We start from the raw sequence: 20,161 nt of genomic DNA on the forward strand, positions 1-20,161 counted from the left end.
GGCACTCCTTTGGTGACTGACCTCCATTGAGAATATGACCCATCTACAACCATTCTTTGCCTTCTGTGGGAAAGCCAGTTCTGGATCCACAAAGCAATGTCCCCTTGGATCCCATGTCTCCTTACTTTCTCGGTAAGCCTTGAATGGGGTACCTTGTCAAATGCCTTGCTGAAATCCATATACACTACATCTACTACTCTTCCTTCGTTAATGTGTTTAGTCACATCCTCAAAAAATTCAATCGGATTCGTAAGGCACGACCTGCCTTTGACAAAACCATGCTAACTATTCCTAATCATATTATGCATCTCCAAATGTTTATAAATCCTGCCTCTCAGGATCTTCTCCATCAACTTACCAACCACTGAAGTAAGACTCACTGGCCTATAATTTCCTGGGCTATCTCTACTCCCTTTCTTGAATAAGGGTACAACATCCACAACCCTCCGGAACCTCTCCCGTCCTCATTGATGATGCAAAGATCATTGCCAGAGGCTCAGCAATCTCCTCCCTCACCTCCCACAGGAGCCTGGGGTACATCTCATCCAGTCCCAGTGACTTATCCAACTTGATGCTTTCCAAAAGCTCCAGCACATCCTCTTCCTTAATATCTACATGCTCAAGCTTTTCAGTCTGCTGTACACCAACTGCCCCATCCTCTGCCCTATCGCTCCAGTTCCCATCCCCCTGCCAAATTAGTTTAACTCCCCCCCCCCAACAGCAAACCTTTCTGCAAGGATATTGGTCACCCTCGGGTTCAAGAGTAATCTGCCCTTTTTGTACAGGTTATACCTTTCCCAGAAGCCATCCCAATAATCCAGGAATCTGAAACCCTGCCCCTGCACCAATCCCTCAGCCACTCATCCACCTGCCCAATCACCACCTTCCTGCCCTGACCAGCACATGGCATTGGGAGTAATCCAGATACCTTGGCAGTCCTGTCCTTCAGCCTTTCCCTAGCTTCACTCAACTTCCCTTACCCCATCACTGAGCTGTTTCCACAACCTATAGATTCACTATCAGGGACTCTTCATCTCGTGTTCTCGGTATTTATTGCTTATTTATTTATTATTATCTTTTCTTTTTTTGTATTTGCAATTTGTTGTCTTTTGCACACTGATTGTACACCCAATTTGGTGCAGACTTACAATGACCCTGTTATGGTTATTATTTCATTATGGATTATTGAGTACAAGAAAATTAATCTCAGGGTTGTATACAGTGACAACTTTGATAAAAATTTATTCTGAATTTCGAACTCCCTATACTCCCTACACTCTTCCCCTTTCTGCCTATGTCACTGGTGGCAATTTGCCCCACGACCTCTGGCTACTCACCTTCCCTCTTGAGAATGTTCTGCAGCCGCTCTGAGACATCCTGGACCATAGCACCTGGGAGGAAACGCACCAACCCGGCTTCTCCATTGCGGAGACACAATCTCCTGTCTGTCTTCCCAACTATCGACTCTCCTACCACTGGTATATATACTGTCTTATTGTAACTTTCAGGTTTTTTACAGCACTGCTGTCAACGACAGGCGCATGTCACTGATCATAAAGCTGAGTCTGAAAGGGGACAGTGAAGTAGGGTGAGGGTGGCAATAGGAGAATGTGGGGGAAGGGGGGTGGGGAGAGGGAGAGGGCAGAGAGAGGTGGAGGGTTCGGGAGGGGAGTCACCTTGTACGCTCTGCGGTTGGATGCAGTTTTGGTGCCGGGGCAGCTTGCGCTGACGCTGTATCCGCTGCAGCTGATGCACCAGCCGCCGCTCCTCACTCCGGGCGGCGCGTTCCTGGCGCAGTAAAGCCCCTGCCTCCCTCCTGCGGGGCCAAGCACGCAGAGAGCGGAGCTGCTGTAGTCTCCTCCCCCACACCCCCACCACCTCTCTTCCCATCCCCACCATCCCTCCCTCGACACTCCCGCCTCCCGTCCCCTCCTTCATCTCCCATGCTCCACTTCCCATCCCCTCCTCCTCCTCCCATTCCTCTCCCTTCCCTATCTTCCAACCCCCTCCCCTCCCCTCCACCACCCCGCTACTCCCTCTCACACAGCATTCCCCATCTCCTCCTGCACCTCCCTCCCATTCACCATTTCGTCGCACACACCGGCATCCCCACCCTCGCCCCACACAGCATTCCAGAACCCGCACTGTGGGAGGGGTGGTACTGAGGGAGGGTCACACTGTGGGAGGGGTGGTACTGAGGGAGGGTCACACTGTGGGAGGGGTGGGACTGAGGGAGAGTCACACTGTGGGAGGGGTGGTACCGAGGGAGAGTCACACTGTGGGAGGGGTGGTACCGAGGGAGAGTCACACTGTGGGAGGGGTGGTACTGATGGAGGGTCACACTGTGGGAGGGGTGGTACCGAGGGAGAGTCACACTGTGGGAGGGGTGGTACTGAGGGAGGGTCACACTGTGGGAGGGGTGGTACTGAGGGAGGGTCACACTGTGGGAGGGGTGGTACTGAGGGAGGGTCACACTGTGGGAGGGGTGGTACTGATGGAGGGTCACACTGTGGGAGGGGTGGTACCGAGGGAGCGTCACACTGTGGGAGGGGTGGTACTGATGGAGGGTCACACTGTGGGAGGGGTGGTACCGAGGGAGAGTCACACTGTGGGAGGGGTGGTACTGAGGGAGGGTCACACTGTGGGAGGGGTGGTACTGAGGGAGGGTCACACTGTGGGAGGGGCGGTACTGATGGAGGGTCACACTGTGGGAGGGGTGGTACCGAGGGAGCGTCACACTGTGGGAGGGGTGGTACTGATGGAGGGTCACACTGTGGGAGGGGTGGTACCGAGGGAGAGTCACACTGTGGGAGGGGTGGTACTGAGGGAGGGTCACACTGTGGGAGGGGTGGTACTGAGGGAGGTCACTCTGTGGGAGGGGTGGTACCGAGGGAGGGTCACACTGTGGGAGGGGTGGTACTGAGGGAGGGTCACACTGTGGGAGGGGTGGTACTGAGAGAGGGTCACACTGTGGGAGGGGTGGTACCGAGGGAGGGTCACACCGTGGGAGGGGTGGTACCGAGGGAGGGTCACTCTGTGGGAGGGGTGGTACCGAGGGAGGGTCACACTGTGGGAGGGGTGGTACTGAGGGAGGTCACACTGTGGGAGGGGTGGTCCTGGGGGAGGGTCACACTGTGGGAGGGGTGATACTGAGGGAGGGTCACTGTGGGAGGGGTGGTACCGAGGAAGGGTCACACTGTGGGAGGGGTGGTACTGAGGGAGGGTCGCACTGTGGGAGGGGTGGTACTGAGGGAGGGTCACACTGTGGGAGGGGTGATACTGAGGGAGGGTCACACTGTGGGAGGGGTGGTATTGAGGGAGGGTCACACTGTGGGAGGGGTGGTACTGAGAGAGGGTCACACTGTGGGAGGGGTGGTACTGAGGGAGGGTCACACTGTGGGGGGGGTGGTATTGAGGGAGGGTCACACTGTGGGAGGGGTGGTACTGAGGGAGGGTCACACTGTGGGGGGGTGGTATTGAGGGAGGGTCACACTGTGGGAGTGGTGGTACTGAGAGAGGGTCACACTGTGGGAGGGGTGGTACTGAGGGAGGGTCACACTGTGGGGGGGGTGGTATTGAGGGAGGGTCACACTGTGGGAGGGGTGGTACTGAGGGAGGGTCACACTGTGGGAGGGGCGGTACTGATGGAGGGTCACACTGTGGGAGGGGTGGTACCGAGGGAGCGTCACACTGTGGGAGGGGTGGTACTGATGGAGGGTCACACTGTGGGAGGGGTGGTACCGAGGGAGAGTCACACTGTGGGAGGGGTGGTACTGAGGGAGGGTCACACTGTGGGAGGGGTGGTACTGAGGGAGGTCACTCTGTGGGAGGGGTGGTACCGAGGGAGGGTCACACTGTGGGAGGGGTGGTACTGAGGGAGGGTCACACTGTGGGAGGGGTGGTACTGAGAGAGGGTCACACTGTGGGAGGGGTGGTACCGAGGGAGGGTCACACCGTGGGAGGGGTGGTACCGAGGGAGGGTCACTCTGTGGGAGGGGTGGTACCGAGGGAGGGTCACACTGTGGGAGGGGTGGTACTGAGGGAGGTCACACTGTGGGAGGGGTGGTCCTGGGGGAGGGTCACACTGTGGGAGGGGTGATACTGAGGGAGGGTCACTGTGGGAGGGGTGGTACCGAGGAAGGGTCACACTGTGGGAGGGGTGGTACTGAGGGAGGGTCGCACTGTGGGAGGGGTGGTACTGAGGGAGGGTCACACTGTGGGAGGGGTGATACTGAGGGAGGGTCACACTGTGGGAGGGGTGGTATTGAGGGAGGGTCACACTGTGGGAGGGGTGGTACTGAGAGAGGGTCACACTGTGGGAGGGGTGGTACTGAGGGAGGGTCACACTGTGGGGGGGGGTGGTATTGAGGGAGGGTCACACTGTGGGAGGGGTGGTACTGAGGGAGGGTCACACTGTGGGGGGGTGGTATTGAGGGAGGGTCACACTGTGGGAGTGGTGGTACTGAGAGAGGGTCACACTGTGGGAGGGGTGGTACTGAGGGAGGGTCACACTGTGGGGGGGGTGGTATTGAGGGAGGGTCACACTGTGGGAGGGGTGGTACTGAGAGATTTTTGCTCTAATATTTATCAACTCCCAGTCTTCAGCTCCCTCTCTCTGTCCTGGATTTAACCCTCTCTCCCCTCAACCTCAGTCCAGTGCTCGAGGAGGGTGTTACCTCACCTCTGTAGATCCGACTGAAGCTTGTCCATTACTGAGGTCTTCACCCTGCAAGCAGAGAGAAAGCAGCCATGGGCACCCAGCTCCCTCGCCCCAGGGTGGTTCTGTCCCCTGGAGGAGAGGCCCCTCACCTCAGTGTATCTCCCTGTGTGATGCACATTGCATCGGCTCCATGGGTCTGACCTCCGATGCGGCTCAGCAGCATCTGCAGCACAGCTGGGATCGGAGTGAAGACGAGAAGTGTGTGTGTGTGTGTGTGTGTGTGTGTCTGTGAGTGTGTCTCAGTGTGTGCATGTGTGTCTGTGTGAATGTGTGTCTGTATTTTTATGTGCGTCTATGTGTCTGTCTGTGTCTGGGTGTTGGAAGAGCTAAGAGACTACAGTACGATATTCAATGCCAAAGAGAGTAAGGGAGAGGGTGGGGGTTATACTGGGAGTGAGAGGGAGGATGGGGTTTATACTGGGAGTGATGGGAAGGGGGTTATACTGGGAGTGATGGGAGGGGGAGGGGGTTATACTGGGAGTGATGGGGAAGGGGAGGGGGGTTATACTGGGAGTGATGGGAGGGGGAGGGGGTTATACTGGGAGTGATGGGGAGGGGGTTATACTGGGAGTGATGGGGAGGGGGAGGGGGTTATACTGGGAGTGAGAGGGAGGATGGGGATTACACTGGGAGTGAGTGACAGGGGTAGGGGTTATACTGGGAGTGAGGGGGCCTGTCAGGGTTACAGTGGGGGTGGGGAGCTTTGGGGTTACACAGAGACTGTGGGAGTCACACTGAGGATGGAGGTTACTATGGGAGGGTAGGAGTTATTCAGTCTGGTAGTGTGGATGCTGGTTACCCGGGCAGGTGAGTGTTACACTGGCTATGTGCTGCGGTTGAGGGGGGTGTTTAGGACAGATTGGGAGGGTGGGGGTTACCCTACGAGTGCCTAAGTATGCATCACCTACCACAATAATAAAGCACAATCACACCAAGGTCAGAGCGGGTGGATCGCAGGTCGAGGGGGTACTGGGGAAGCACACGGAGGTGAACTGGGGGGCAACCTTTGGTCCCAGAAGGGGGAGTGGGCCGGGACCCTCGATACAGCAGGAACGAGGAACCCGGACCGCCAGACCCATCCCCACAGCAATGCGGGACGGGCCAAGCACTCCCCAGGCTGGACACACCATTCTCACAGGCCACTCCTGCGATCTTCTGCCTTAACGACCGTTCACGTCACTCCCTACTGGCCGCTGGTGGGGGCACTAGGGAGAGGGCACCACAGCAACGAAAGTCCTGTGTGTGTCCCAGACGGACCCAATCCCCCCCACCCCCGTTCATCAGCTACACTCACGGTGGGACTCTGTGCACATCCTGTACGGAGGAAGGAGAAAGGAGGAGGTTAGACTGCAGGAAAAATCAGCACTTCAAACCCTCCCATTCAACAAGACCCACGGACAGCATGGTACCCGGGTGCAACACAGCTTGGTACGGCAACTGCACTGCCAGACACAGCTCAGCACATCACAGACATCAACCTCCCCCAACACTGACTCCATCTACACTCCTCACTGTAAAGCAGCCAACAAGTACCCCCACACATTCTCTCTTCTCCCACAGGGTAGCAGATACAAAACCCTGAAAGCACACACCACCAGAGTGAAGCCCCCTCCCCAGCAACCCATCACACACTCCCAGGGTCAGACACAGAGTGAATCTCCCTCCCCAGCAACCCATCACACACTCCCAGGGTCAGACACAGAGTGAATCTCCCTCCCCACCATCCCATCACACACTCCCGGGTCAGACACAGAGTGAAACTCCCTCCATACAGTCCCATCACACACTCCCAGGGTCAGACAGAGTGAATCTCCCTCCACACCGTCCCATCACACACTCCCGGGGTCAGACACAGAGTGAAACTCCCTCCATACAGTCCCATCACACACTCCCAGGGTCAGACAGAGTGAATCTCCCTCCACACCGTCCCATCACACACTCCCGGGGTCAGACACAGAGTGAAACTCCCTCCATACAGTCCCATCACACACTCCCAGGGTCAGACACAGAGTGAATCTCCCTCCCCAGCAACCCATCACACACTCCCAGGGTCAGACACAGAGTGAATCTCCCTCCCCACCATCCCATCACACACTCCCGGGTCAGACACAGAGTGAATCTCCCTCCCCACCATCCCATCACACACTCCCGGGTCAGACACAGAGTGAAACTCCCTCCATACAGTCCCATCACACACTCCCAGGGTCAGACAGAGTGAATCTCCCTCCACACCGTCCCATCACACACTCCCGGGGTCAGACACAGAGTGAAACTCCCTCCATACAGTCCCATCACACACTCCCAGGGTCAGACAGAGTGAATCTCCCTCCACACCGTCCCATCACAAACTCCCGGGGTCAGACAGAGTGAATCTCCCTCCACACCGTCCCATCACACACTCCCGGGGTCAGACAGAGTGAATCTCCCTCCACACCGTCCCATCACACACTCCCGGGGTCAGACACAGAGTGAATCTCCCTCCACACCGTCCCATCACACACTCCTGGGGTCAGACAGAGTGAAACTCCCTCCACACCGTCCCATCACACACTCCCAGGGTCAGACACAGAGTGAAACTCCCTCCACACTGTCCCATCACACACTCCCGGGGTCAGACACAGAGTAAATCTCCCTCCACACAGTCCCATCACACACTCCCAGGGTCAGACACAGAGTGAATCTCCCTCCACACCGTCCCATCACACACTCCTGGGGTCAGACAGAGTGAAACTCCCTCCACACTGTCCCATCACACACTCCCGGGGTCAGACAGAGTGAATCTCCCTCCACACCGTCCCATCACACACTCCCTCCACACTGTCACATCGCACTCTCCCAGGGTCAGACACAGAGTGAATCTCCCTCCACACCGTCCCATCACACACTATTGGGGTCAGACACAGAGTGAAGCTCCCTCCACACTGTCCCATCACACACTCCCGGGGCATGGGTTAAGTATTGGATTAAGGATCTACGCTACAGGAACACAGAGTTGTTGAACATTTCGAGAGGACTCGAATACAAAAGCAAGGATGTAATGTAGAGATTTTATAAAGCACTGGTGAGGCCTCACTGGGAGAATTGTGAGCAGTTTTGGGCCCCTTATCTGAGAAAGGATGTGCTGAAACTGAAGAGGGTTCAAATGAGGTTCATGAAAATAATTCCAGGTTTGAACAGCTTCTGACATGAAGAGCATTGGATGGCTCTGGGCCTGGATTCACTGGAATTCAGAAGAATGAGGGGTGACCTCATGGAAACCTATCAAATGTTGAAAGGCCGTGATAGAGTTGATGTGGAGAGGATATTTCCTGGGTGGGGGAGTCTAAGACCAGAGGGGACAGCCTCAGAATATAAGCATGTCCTTTCACAATGGAGATGACGAGGAATTTCTTTAGCCAGAGAGTGGTGAATCTGTGGAATTCTTTGCCACAGGCAGCTGTGGAGGCCAAATCTTTATGCAAATTTAAGGCTGAGGTTGATAGATTCTTCATTAGTCAGGGCATGAAGCGATATGTGGGAGAAAGCAGGAGATCGGAACTGAGAGGAAAAATGGATCAGCCATGATGAAATGGCAGTGCAGACTTGATGGGCCAAATGGCCTAATTCTGCTGCTTTAGTCCTGATGAAGGGTCTCAGCCTAAAATGTCGACTGCTTGCATTGTTTATTTTGCTCTCTTCCTGATTCCCAGCGTTAAATCGTTAAATCTTACCTTATCTTTCAACTTCACTGGTGAAACGGTTTGATCTGTGTAAGGTAAAACATATGCGTGAGTTTGCAATGATAAAGGACGTCCTAATTCACTTCCCAGCCACCCTCTGGGACCCTGATGGTCAGATCCAAGCGTTATTCCTCAAGGACAGGAATCAGTGGCTCTGATCTTTGTGGAAAAGGTTCACAATAGCACATGGACAGCAGAGAATCTCCCTCCACACCATCCCATCACGCTCCCTGCCCACTGTCCCATCACGATCCCTCCCCACTGTCCCATCATGCTCCCTCCTCACTGTCCCATCACGCTCCCTCCACACTGTCCCATCACACACTCCCTCCACACCGTCCCATCACACACTCCCGGGGTCAGACACAGAGTGAATCTCCCTCCACACTGTCCCATCACACACTCCTGGGGTCAGACACAGAGTGAATCTCCCTCCACACTGTCCCATCACACACTCCCTCCACACCGTCCCATCACACACTCCCGGGGTCAGACACAGAGTGAATCTCCCTCCACACTGTCCCATCACACACTCCTGGGGTCAGACACAGAGTGAATCTCCCTCCACACTGTCCCATCACACACTCCCGGGGTCAGACACAGAGTGAATCTCCCTCCACACTGTCCCATCACACACTCCTGGGGTCAGACACAGAGTGAATCTCCCTCCACACCGTCCCATCACACACTCCTGGGGTCAGACACAGAGTGAATCTCCCTCCACACCGTCCCATCACACACTCCCGGGGTCAGACACAGAGTGAATCTCCCTCCACACCGTCCCATCACACACTCCTGGGGTCAGACACAGAGTGAATCTCCCTCCACACCGTCCCATCACACACTCCTGGGGTCAGACACAGAGTGATGCTCCCTCCACACTGTCCCATCACACACTCCCGGGGTCAGACACAGAGTGATGCTCCCTCCACACTGTCCCATCACACACTCCCGGGGTCAGACACAGAGTGATGCTCCCTCCACACCATCTCCACTGGCTAAAGAAATTCACCGAATCTCTTTCCTAAAAGGACATCCCTCTATTCGGAGACTGTGCCCTCTATTCATAGACTCCCCCGCTCTAGGAAACATCCTCTCCACGCCTACTGTATCTAGGCTTTGCAATATTCGAAATTCTGGCATCACTCAGCCCATGGCTTGGGCAGGAGTTTCAGATTTGCTTATTTACAATGTCAGCAAAGCACACAGTGAAACGTGTCGATTCTGTTAACAACCAACACAACCTGAGGATGTGCTGGGGGCAGCCCACAAGTGATGCCACATAATATCGTGGCAGCATAGCATGCCCATGTCCATCAGAACGTAACAACAACAGAACCCCCTTTCCCTCTCCCACCTACCCACGGTCACACATAGCCCTCCAATCTCAGGGCAAGTTGCCTCTGGGCTTCCAACTCGCTAATTCCAGTGACCGATGGCCCCCCTCTACCCGCTGGTGAGAGATTGGGGTGGGGTGGGTCTGCGGGATCTCCTGAACCCTCCTCACCTGAATCCTTGGCTCTTTTCTTGGTCACCTGAGGAACACAGGAACAGAGGAGATTAGTCATCCTGGGTGGGCCCAGAGGCAGTCACTGGGGTGGGGGGCAGAACCCTCAACCTCCGGTTACACCCAGTGAACCCCACCACACTGTCACCTCATCCCTCTTGTCCCACCAAACACCCCAGAGGCAGATCAGAGATCGGACAGAGGAACGGGAGCTCTGCGTATGAGCACCTATCAGAAAGAAGGCGAAGCAAATTGGTGGGTGGGGTGCAAGCAGGGAAACACACTCGGTGATTCAGGAACGGCTTCCTCATCAAAGTCAAAGTAAATTCAGTCTCAAAATACGTATCCAGCATGTTGAGATTCACCACCCTGCGATTCATTTTCCTGCAGCATTCCACAGGAAAATCAGGAAATTCAACAGGTTTTTATGAAAAACTCTACAGAAACAAGGACTGACAACAACCCAATGTGCAAAAATAAATAAATCAATACATATAAGGATGGATGGAAGAATTAATAAATAAGATATAGACAGAGACAGATACAGATAGACAGACAGACATAGATAGTCAGATAGATAGATAGACAGACAGATAGATAAATATCTGGAGAGACAAATAGATAGATATACTGATAGATCAATCAATAGGTAGATTGATTGCCGGTCAAGATGACACCTGGGTACAATGCTCCTTCGGTTGACATCTCTGGATGGATTATGAAACAATATATTTCATTTATTTTATGTCTTTCACATTTGTTTTTAATTTTTAATGTGATTCTGGAGTTGTTGGAGCCTGTGATTTGCAGTTGGGAGATAGTTTCAGTCTCCGAAGGGATTCCGGGAGACAGAGGCAGCGTGCGGTAACCTTGCATTGATTAAAGTGACGGGGGAGTTTGAAACGTGGGCTGATTGCCTGCGGGATCGCTCTGCTACGGAGAGGGGAGACTATCTTTTTATCACTGGTGAGATCATTCTGCTACAGAGCGGGGAGACTATCTTTTTGTCACTGGTGAGATCGTTCTGCTACAGACAGAGAAGACTGCCTTTTTATCACTGGTGGGATCACTCTGCTTTGGAGAGGGAGAGATCCCTCTGCGACGGAAAGGGGAGAATGTCACCGAGATTTTCTGCATTTTGGATGTGGACTCTTTTTCAGTCTTATGGGTTTTCTGATTTCTGTGTTTTTCGCCCAATCTTTCTAATTTTTTGTCTGCGGGGGAGGTGTTCTGGGGTTGAGGTGCCTTTTCTGTTTTTCTTTGTTTTTTTGTGCGGGGAGGGGGGTATTTGGGGGCTGACAATCGTGCCACCGTTCCGTTTTTTCTTGGTTTCGTGGCTATCTGGAGAAGAAGACTTTCAGAGTTGTGCACTTCGATAAGAAATGGACCTTGGAACCTTTGATAGATATCCAGATAGATTGATGGACAAATAGACAGATCGATCAATCGATAAAGCTGAGAGCACAAATGGAATCAGTTTGGAGTTAACACGAGTAAACACTACCTCAGTATATTGCTCTCTTGTTGCACTATTTTTAATATATTGTTTTTGTAATTTTTAGTAATTTTTCCATGACTGCTGTCACAAAGCAACATATTTTACAACATGCACTCAATGGTCAATTATTTCAGGAGCCTGGTGTGGTCTTCTGTAGTCCATCCATATCAAAGTTCAATGTGTTGTACATTCAGAGATGCTCTTCTGCACACCACCGTTGTAACGTCTGGTTATTTGGGTTACTGTCACCTTCCTGTCAGCTTGAACCAGTCTGGCCGTTCTCCTCTGCCTTAATGAGGCATTGTCATCCACAGGACTGCCGCTCACTGGATTTTTTTTTGTTTTTCACACCATTCTCTGTAAACTCTAGAGACTGTTGTGCATAAAAATTTCAGGAGTTCAGCAGTTTCTGAGATACTCAAACCACCCCATCTGGCACCAACAATCATTCCATGGTTAGAGTCACTCAGATCACGTCTTCCCCGTTCTAAGCAACACACACAAAATGCTGGACAAACTCAGCAGGTCATGCTGCATTTATGGAAACGGACAATTAGTCACGATTTCGGGGGCTGAAGAGTTTTACCAGGACGCTGCCTGGATTGGGGGGCATTTGCTATCATGAGAGGCTGGGCAAACTTGGGCTGTTTTCTCTGGAGTGGCGGAGGCTGAGGGGAGACCTGAGAGAGGTTTAAGAGATTATGAGAGACATAGATAGAGTAGGCAGACAGTATCTTTCTTCCAGGGTTGAAATGTCCAATACCAGAGGTCATTTCAAAGGAGGTGTGAGAGACGGGGTTTTCACACAGAGATTGGAGAGGCAGATACATAACCGTCTCTTTAGAGAGGCACATGAAAGTGAGGAAAATGGACGGATGTGGACATTGTGCAGGCAGAAGGGATTGGTTTAGCTGGCCATTTGATGACTAATTTATTGGGTCCAGCACAACGTTGTGGGCTGAAGGGCCTGTTCCTGTTCTGTACTGTCCTATGTAATAACTGGGCTTGGAGGCTGCAGACACTGAGGCCTGGGGCAACACACAGACTGCTGAAGGAGCTCAGCAGATCAAGCAGGTCCCGTGGGGACGGGGTGTGGGAGGAGAGGGGTGGTTAACGTTTCAAGACTGGGATGGTGGGGGGTAAGTGGGTGGAACAGAGAGGAAGGGAGACAGGTGAGACACAGGCTGGGTGTGGGGAGAGGCAATGAGCAGGAGCAGGCGGGGGGAGGGAGGGCAGTGGGGTAAGAAAGGTGACCAAGGTGAGTGAGACTGGGGGGGGGGGCAGATAACAATGAGGAAGGGACGCTGCAAGGGGGTTTCCTGAAGTTCGGTGGGCCAATGGCAGATGAAAGCTATATGATTCCTATATGATTCCTATATGATTCCAACAGTGAGAGAGTCTACGACCAGAGGCCAGAGCCTCAGAATACAAAGATGTCTCTTTAAAACAGAGATGAAGAGAATTTTCATCAGACAAAAGATGGTAAATCTGTGGAATTCATTGCCACAGGCAACTGTGGAGGCCAAGTCATTGGATATATTTAAAACAGAGGTTGATAAGATTCTTGACTGGTAAGGGTTTCAAAGGTTATGGGGAGATGGCAGGAGAATGGGGTTGAGAGGGATAATAAATCAGCCATGATGGAATGATAGAGCAGACTTGATGTGGCAATTGGCCTAATTCTGCTCCGATGTCTTATGGACATACGCCCGCACTCTGTTCCCTGTTGGCCTGTCCAGCTGTTATCCAGACCAGCACATTCCCTCTACACTCTGAGCACTATGGACTCTGAACACCGACAGCTCCTGGGTAGAGATCGTTAGGAGCACCAAATTTCTTGGTGTTCACCTGGTCCCTCAAAACCAGCTCCATAGCAAAGAAAGCCCAGCAGCGTCTCTACTTTCTGCGAAGGCTGAGGAGAGTCCATCTTCCACATCCCATCCTCACCACATTCTACAGAGGATGTATCGAGAGCATCCTGAGCAGCTGAATCGCACCATCTCGAATCGCAAAACTCTGCCGCGGATAGTGAGGTCAGCTGAGAAGATCATCGTGGTCTCTCTTCCCACCATTACAGACATTTACACTACACGCTGCATCCGCAAAGCAAACAGCATTATGAAGGACCCCATGCACCCCTCATACAAACTCTTCTCCCTCCTGCCGTCTGGGAAAAGGTACCGAAGCATTCGGGTTCTCACAACCAGACTATGTAACAGTTTCTTTCCCCAAGCTATCAGACTCCTCAATACTCAGAGTCTAGACTGACATCTACATCATTTATTATTATATTGAAATTTGTCCTCTACTGTGCCTATTGTCTTGTTTATTATTTATTTATTTATTAATTATTGTACTGCCCTGCACTGTTTTGTGCACTTTATGTAGTCCTGTGCAGGTCTGTAGTCTAGTGTAGTTTTTGTGTTGTTTTACGTAGTCTAGTGTAGCCTTGTGCTGTCTCACATAGTCTAGTGTAGTTTTGTGTTGTTTCATGTAGCACCAGGGTCCTGGAGGAACGTTGTTTCATTTTTACTGTGCACTGTACCAGCAGTTTATGGTCGAAATGCCAATAAAAAGCGACTTGTCTTGATTTGACTTACACCTGTACTCTGTTCCCTGTTAGCCTGTCCACCTGTTATGCAGACCAGCACATTGCTCACTCTGAGCACTCATGTTCCATTGATGCTGCACCCACCAGTTCCCCTTTCCCCAGCGTGTGCACGACTTCATCAACAACCCTCACCGAAGTGGGCTTGCCTATCACGGTTGGCGGAACACAATTACAGCGCCAGTGACCTGGGTTCAATTCTGCCACCGCCTGTCAGGAGTTTGTACGTTCAGGTGGTTTCCTCCTGGGGCTCTGGTTTCCTCCCACATTTCAAAGGCATACGGGATAGTAGGTAAATTGGTGGCATGGTCACAGCTCACTGGGATGGAGGGCCTGTTACTGCCCAAATATCAAACAAACCATTGGGACTCTTTGTGGCAAAGTGTGACTCACCGTGTCCCTGCACTGGGAACCACTGTGGCACAGTGTGTCTCTGTACTGGGATTCAGTGAGGTTTCCATGGGTTCCTGCACTGGTTCCCGGTGTGGATCTGTTGCCACTGGGTCACAGTGTAAATCAGTATGGCACCAGATGCCAGTGTGGATCAGCTTGACACTGTGCGCCAGTGAGGACCAATGATGCCAGTGAGGGTTGATGTTCAACCCAGTGCCAGTGAGGATCAACATGGATTCCTGCATCAGTGAAGGCCAGTGGAGATCCCAGTGCCAGTGGGGATCAGCAGGGAATCCAGTGCCAGTGCAGGTCCCAGTGCTTCGGAGCACAGGGCCTGGGCAGAGGAAAGGTGAACTGGCTGTTGTCAGTTGCTGTGTTGTTGGGGCTTCAGTAGGAGACACATGGACCCCAGCTCACCTGAAAATACTCCGGGATAGTCATCTTCGATCTTGGGCCTTTTTTATTTCTCTTTCTCTTCTTTCCTTGGAGAAGCAACTTATTCTTATAAATATTCAGGAACAGCAGCTGGTTTAATTCATTCTAAACAAAAATGCAAAAACACATCTTAGAAAGCTGCCACACTCTAATCACACATGCAATGGGGGGAGAACTGACTGGGCTGACCTTTATTTTGAGACGCTGATACCCCACCCCAGGGGAATGTTCATCCTCACACCCATCCCGCCAAACAATCTGAATGTTTCAAGAAGGTGGCATCCATCACGAAGGACCCTCACATCAGGAACATGCCCTCTTCTCATTACTACCATTTGGGAGGGGCTTCAGGACCGTAAGTTACCGCATGCAACAATTCTATGCTGTCACCATGAACACTGAATCAGTACCGCCCCTCCCACAGAGGGGCCCTCCCTCAGTCCCACCCCTCCCATGGTGTGAGCCTCCCTCGATACCGCCCCTCCCATGGTGTGAGCCTCCCTCGGTACTGCCCCTCCCATGGTGTGAGCCTCCCTCAGTACCGCCCCTCCCACGGTGTGAGCCTCCCTCAGTACCGCCCCTCCCACGGTGTGACCCTCCCTCAGTACTACCCCTCCCGCAGTGTGACTCTCCCTCAGTACCACCCCTCCCACAGTGTGACCCTCCCTCAGTACCACCCCCCCACAGTGTGACTCTCCCTCAGTACCACCCCTCCCACAGTGTGACCCTCCCTCAGTACCACCCCTCCCACAGTGTGACTCTCCCTCAGTATCAAGCCTCTCTCCCTCTAAAGGTCTCGGAATAGACCGCTGTGTCCCGTTAAGCCAGTGCCCACGATGAGGGAGCTGGTGGGGTCATCCCTCACTGAAAGTATCACTGTGCCCAGGGGTTGTCCTGGCCCCTCCAGAGACATTACCGAGTTTAATGGGAAGGCCATCTGTTGTTGGGTCAGTAGCTTGTTCGCAGTCAAGAATCTGTCAATTTTCAGACCTATCAAAGGGCAAGACGAAAACAAACTCGATCAGCTTCAGCATTAACGATCAGCTTTATTGTCACATGTACATTGAAGCATCGCTTGTGTCAGATTAAACCGGCGAGGAACGTGCTGGGGGCAGGCCTCGAGTATCGCCACATTTCCAGCACCAACGCGGCACCCACAACTCACTAACCGTAACCCGTACATCTTCAGAACGTGCGAGGACACTGGAGTTCCCAGAGGAAACTCACCTGGTCACGTTTAGAGCCTACAAAACTCTACAGAAAGTGGTGGGGATCGAACCCCTGCCTCTGAATCAGACTCAGAGTAGGACATCCCTAAACACAGAGATGAGGAGGGATTTCTTTATGGGGTGGCGAATCTGTGGAATTCATTGCCACAGACAGCTGTGGAGCCCAAGTCATTGGGTCAATTTAAACTGGAGTTGGACGGGTTCTTGATTAGTAAGAATATCAAAGGTTACAGGGATACGGCAGGAGAAGAGGTTGAGAGGGTTAACAAATCAATCACGATGGAATGGCAGGGAAGAAATGATGGGCTGAATGGCCTAATTCTGCTCCTGTGTGCAGGGCAGTCCTACCTCTTCTGACCACCTCAGTGCTGTCAGCCAAGTTAGCCTTGGTGCACGGCTGCAGCCTGTTGATCGCCACGACCGCTCGGCTGATGTGAAGCTGCTTTCTCAGGTTTTCTGATAGCCTGCTCTCTGTCAAGGAGACTTGAGTCCTGGGCAACTGCCGCATTCCCAGGACGGGGTGGGGTGGGGGTAGAGCAGACACAAATCCAGATCATTCAATGGTTTACATACAATTAAATAATCACAAGTTGACAGGGTGGAGAAGGTGGTTTATGGTACACTGCCCTTCAAAGTTCAAAGCAAATTTATTATCAAAGTCAGGAGGAAGAGTATAGGAAACTGATACAGGACTTTGTAATATGGTGCAACTCAAACTACCTGCGTCTCAATATCACCAAGACCAAGGAGATGGTGGTGGACTTTAGGAGACCTCGGCCTCATATGGAGCTAGTGATCATTAATGGAGAATGTGTGGAGCAGGTTAAGACCTACAAGTATCTGGGAGTGCAGTTAGACGAGAAGCTAGACTGGACTGCCAACACTGATGCCCTGTGCAGGAAAGCACAGAGTCGACTGTACTTCCTCAGAAGGCTGGCGTCATTCAATGTTTGTAGTGAGATGCTGAAGATGTTCTATTGGTCAGTTGTGGAGAGCGCCCTCTTCTTTGTGGTGGCGTGCTGGGGAGGCAGCATTAAGAAGAGGGACGCCTCACGTCTTAATAAGCTGGTAAGGAAGGTGGGCTCTGTTGTGGAGAACTGGAGAGTATGACATCGGTGGCAGAGCGGAGGGCGCTGAGTAGGCTACGGTCAATCATGGAAAACCCTGAACATCCTCTGCACAGCACCATCCAGAGACGGAGAAGCAGCTTCAGCGGCAGGTTGCTGTCAATGCAATGCTCCTCAGACTGGATGAAGAGATCATTACTCCCCAACGCCATTCGGCTCTACAATTCAACCACCAAGGGCAAGACATGTTAAAGTGCCGGGGTTAGGACTGAGCTTTAAGTTACCACTCAATGCACTTTAGTAAACTATTTAAGAACTTTTTAAAAGCTATTTATTAATGCTTTTTGGGAGGGCGATTTTAGATGCATATCATATTTATACCGAGTTAAATACTGTATGTAATTAGTTTTGCTACAATAAGAGTATGGGACACTAGAAAAATGTTGAATTTCCCCTTGGGGATGAATAAAGTATCTATCTATCTATCTACTGTACATATATGTTGCCGTATAAAACCCCGAGATTCATTTCCCTGTGGGCATTCACAGTAGAATAAGGTGGATGATCTTGTTGCACTATTACAGCTTGTCAGGTATGATGTTGTGGCCATCACTGAATCATGGCTGAAGGATGATTGTAGTTGGGAGCTGAATGCCAAGGTTACACATTGTATCGGAGGGATAGGAAGATAGGCAAAGGGGGAGGTTTGGCTCTACTGGTAAAGAATGGCATCAAATCAGTAGAAAGATGTGAGATAGGATCGGAAGATCCTTGTGAGTTGAGTTAAGAAACTGCAAGGGTAAAAGGCAGTTATCTACAGGCTGGGAGGTGGACCACAGATTACAACAGGAAATAGAGAAGGCGAGTCAAAAGGGCAATATTATGGTAGTCATGGGAGATTTTAAAATGTAGATCAATTCAGAAAATCTGGTTGGTAACGGATCTCAAGAGAGTGAGTTTGTTGGATACCTACGAGGTGGCTTTTTAGAGCAGTTTGTTGTTGAGCCTACTGGGGGATCAGCTATACTGGATTGGCTGTTATGTAATGAACTGGAGGGGATTAGGCAGTTTAAGGTAAAAGAACCCCTTAGGAGCCAGTGATCACGATATGATTGCATTCGACTAAAAATTTGTTAGGGAGAAAGTGAAGTCTGAGATAGCAGTATTTCAGTGAAGTAAAGGAAATTACAGTAGTATGAGCGAGGGAGGAGCTGGCCAAAGTAAATGGGAAGGAGCTGCTGGCAGGGATGTCAGCAGAGCAGCAATGGGGTGTGTTTTTGAAAAATGAGGAAGGTGCAGGACATGTGTATTCCAAAAATGAAGAAATACTCTAACGGTAAAATACTACAACCGTAGCCGACAAGGGTAGTCAAAGCTATTGTAAAAGCAAAAGAAAGGGCATACAACAAAGCAAAAGTTAGTGAGAAGATAGAGGATGGGATGTTTTTAAAAACCTGCAGAGAGCAACTAAAATAATCATCAGAAGGGAAAAGATGAAATTTGAAAACAAGCTAGCAAATAATATGAAAGTGGATAGTAAAAGCTTTATCAAGTATATAAAAAATAAAGAGAAATGAGATTGGATATAGGACTGCTAGAAATTGAGGCAGGAGAAATAATAACGGTGGCAAGGAGATGGCTGATGAACTAAATGAGTATCTCACATCAGTCTTCACTGTGGATAACACTAACAGTGTGCCTGATATTGTAGTGTATGAAGGAAGAGAAGTGAGTGCAGTTACTGTTATGAGAGAGAAGGAGCTCAAAAAGCTGAAAGACCTAAAAGTACATGTCACCCGGACCAGAGGAACTGCACCCTAGGCTTCTGAAAGAGGTAGCATTAGAGATTGTGGTGGCATTAGCAATGATCCTTCAAAAATCATTGGACTCTGACATGGTGCCAGAGGACTGGAAAATTGCAAATGTCACTCCACTCTTTAAGAAAGAAGGGAGGCAGCAGAAAGGAAGTTATAGACCAGTTAGCCTGAACTCGGTGGTTGGGAAGATGTTAGAGACAAATGTTAAGGACAAGGTGATGGAGTACTCGGTAATTTGTGGAACCTGTTGTCACGTTCAGCTGTGGAGGCCAGGTCATTGGGTGTATTTAAGGCAGAGCTTGTTAGCTCTTGTTTGGACACGGCATCAAAGGTTACGGGGAGAAGGCCGGGAAATGGGGTTGAGAAGGAGAGAAAAAAAGGATCAGCCATGATTGAATGGCACAACAGACTCAATGGGCCAAATGACCTAATTCTCCTATGTCTTATGGTCTTATAAGGGAATGCATTAGAAGCAATGAAAAGCAAATATAGAAACGATAGATAGATAAAGAGACAGAGAAATAGACAGACAGATAGACAGAAAGGATAGATAGACAGACAGAGATCAATAGATAGATTGACAGAAAGGATAGGAAGATAGATAGATAAACAAAAAGACGATAGATGGACTGAAGACAGATAGGTAGATCAGAGAGATAGATAGATATACAGACAGAGTAAATAGACAGATGGACAGATAGATAGATGGATAGACAGATGAATGGATGGGTAGATTAACAGATAGAATAGATAGATAGAGAGACAATAATACTAATAAATAAACACAAAAAATTTGACAGATCCTAGAAATCCTGAGCAACACATATGTAACCCCCTGGGTCGCCTCAGGCTCGCTCAGCTCGTTCTCGTCTAGGGGGAGCAGCCTTCGGCCCCGCCAAACTGGGTAATCAGCTGTGTGGATGCTGTGTGAGGTCCCCGCCTCACCCAAAAACAAACAGTACACCATATGCGATTAAATGAGTACAATTTATAAAGGTTACTATAACTAAGTGATTAATAACGATACAGTATATATGAAGAGAAAATTAAAGAAAAGGTGCCAAACTTATCAAAGTCCAAACCACTTCGTGCACAACCATTGGAGCTCAATTTCTGAAGTCTTCTGGCCACCATTCGATCCTCTCCGAACTCCTCGACTCACAGCTTA

The 20,161-nt window shown here is 51.0% G+C and overlaps 1 protein-coding gene across 1 annotated transcript in view; it reads right to left on the reverse strand.

The window, feature by feature from the left end:
- Positions 1-20,161, reverse strand: part of LOC132378136 (uncharacterized) — a 56,296-nt gene that overhangs the window by 5,362 nt on the left and 30,773 nt on the right. The window contains exons 12-19 of the mRNA XM_059944873.1: positions 16,458-16,608; positions 15,797-15,870; positions 14,863-14,985; positions 9,947-9,974; positions 8,431-8,465; positions 6,015-6,034; positions 4,682-4,726; positions 1,677-1,816 (exon numbers count right to left, since the gene is read on the reverse strand). Of these exons, the coding sequence (XP_059800856.1) occupies positions 1,677-1,816; positions 4,682-4,726; positions 6,015-6,034; positions 8,431-8,465; positions 9,947-9,974; positions 14,863-14,985; positions 15,797-15,870; positions 16,458-16,608 (616 nt within the window). The remainder of the gene's footprint in view (positions 1-1,676; positions 1,817-4,681; positions 4,727-6,014; positions 6,035-8,430; positions 8,466-9,946; positions 9,975-14,862; positions 14,986-15,796; positions 15,871-16,457; positions 16,609-20,161) is intronic.

The sequence above is a fragment of the Hypanus sabinus genome, chromosome 19, assembly GCF_030144855.1.
Source record: "Hypanus sabinus isolate sHypSab1 chromosome 19, sHypSab1.hap1, whole genome shotgun sequence".
NCBI lineage: Eukaryota > Metazoa > Chordata > Chondrichthyes > Myliobatiformes > Dasyatidae > Hypanus > Hypanus sabinus.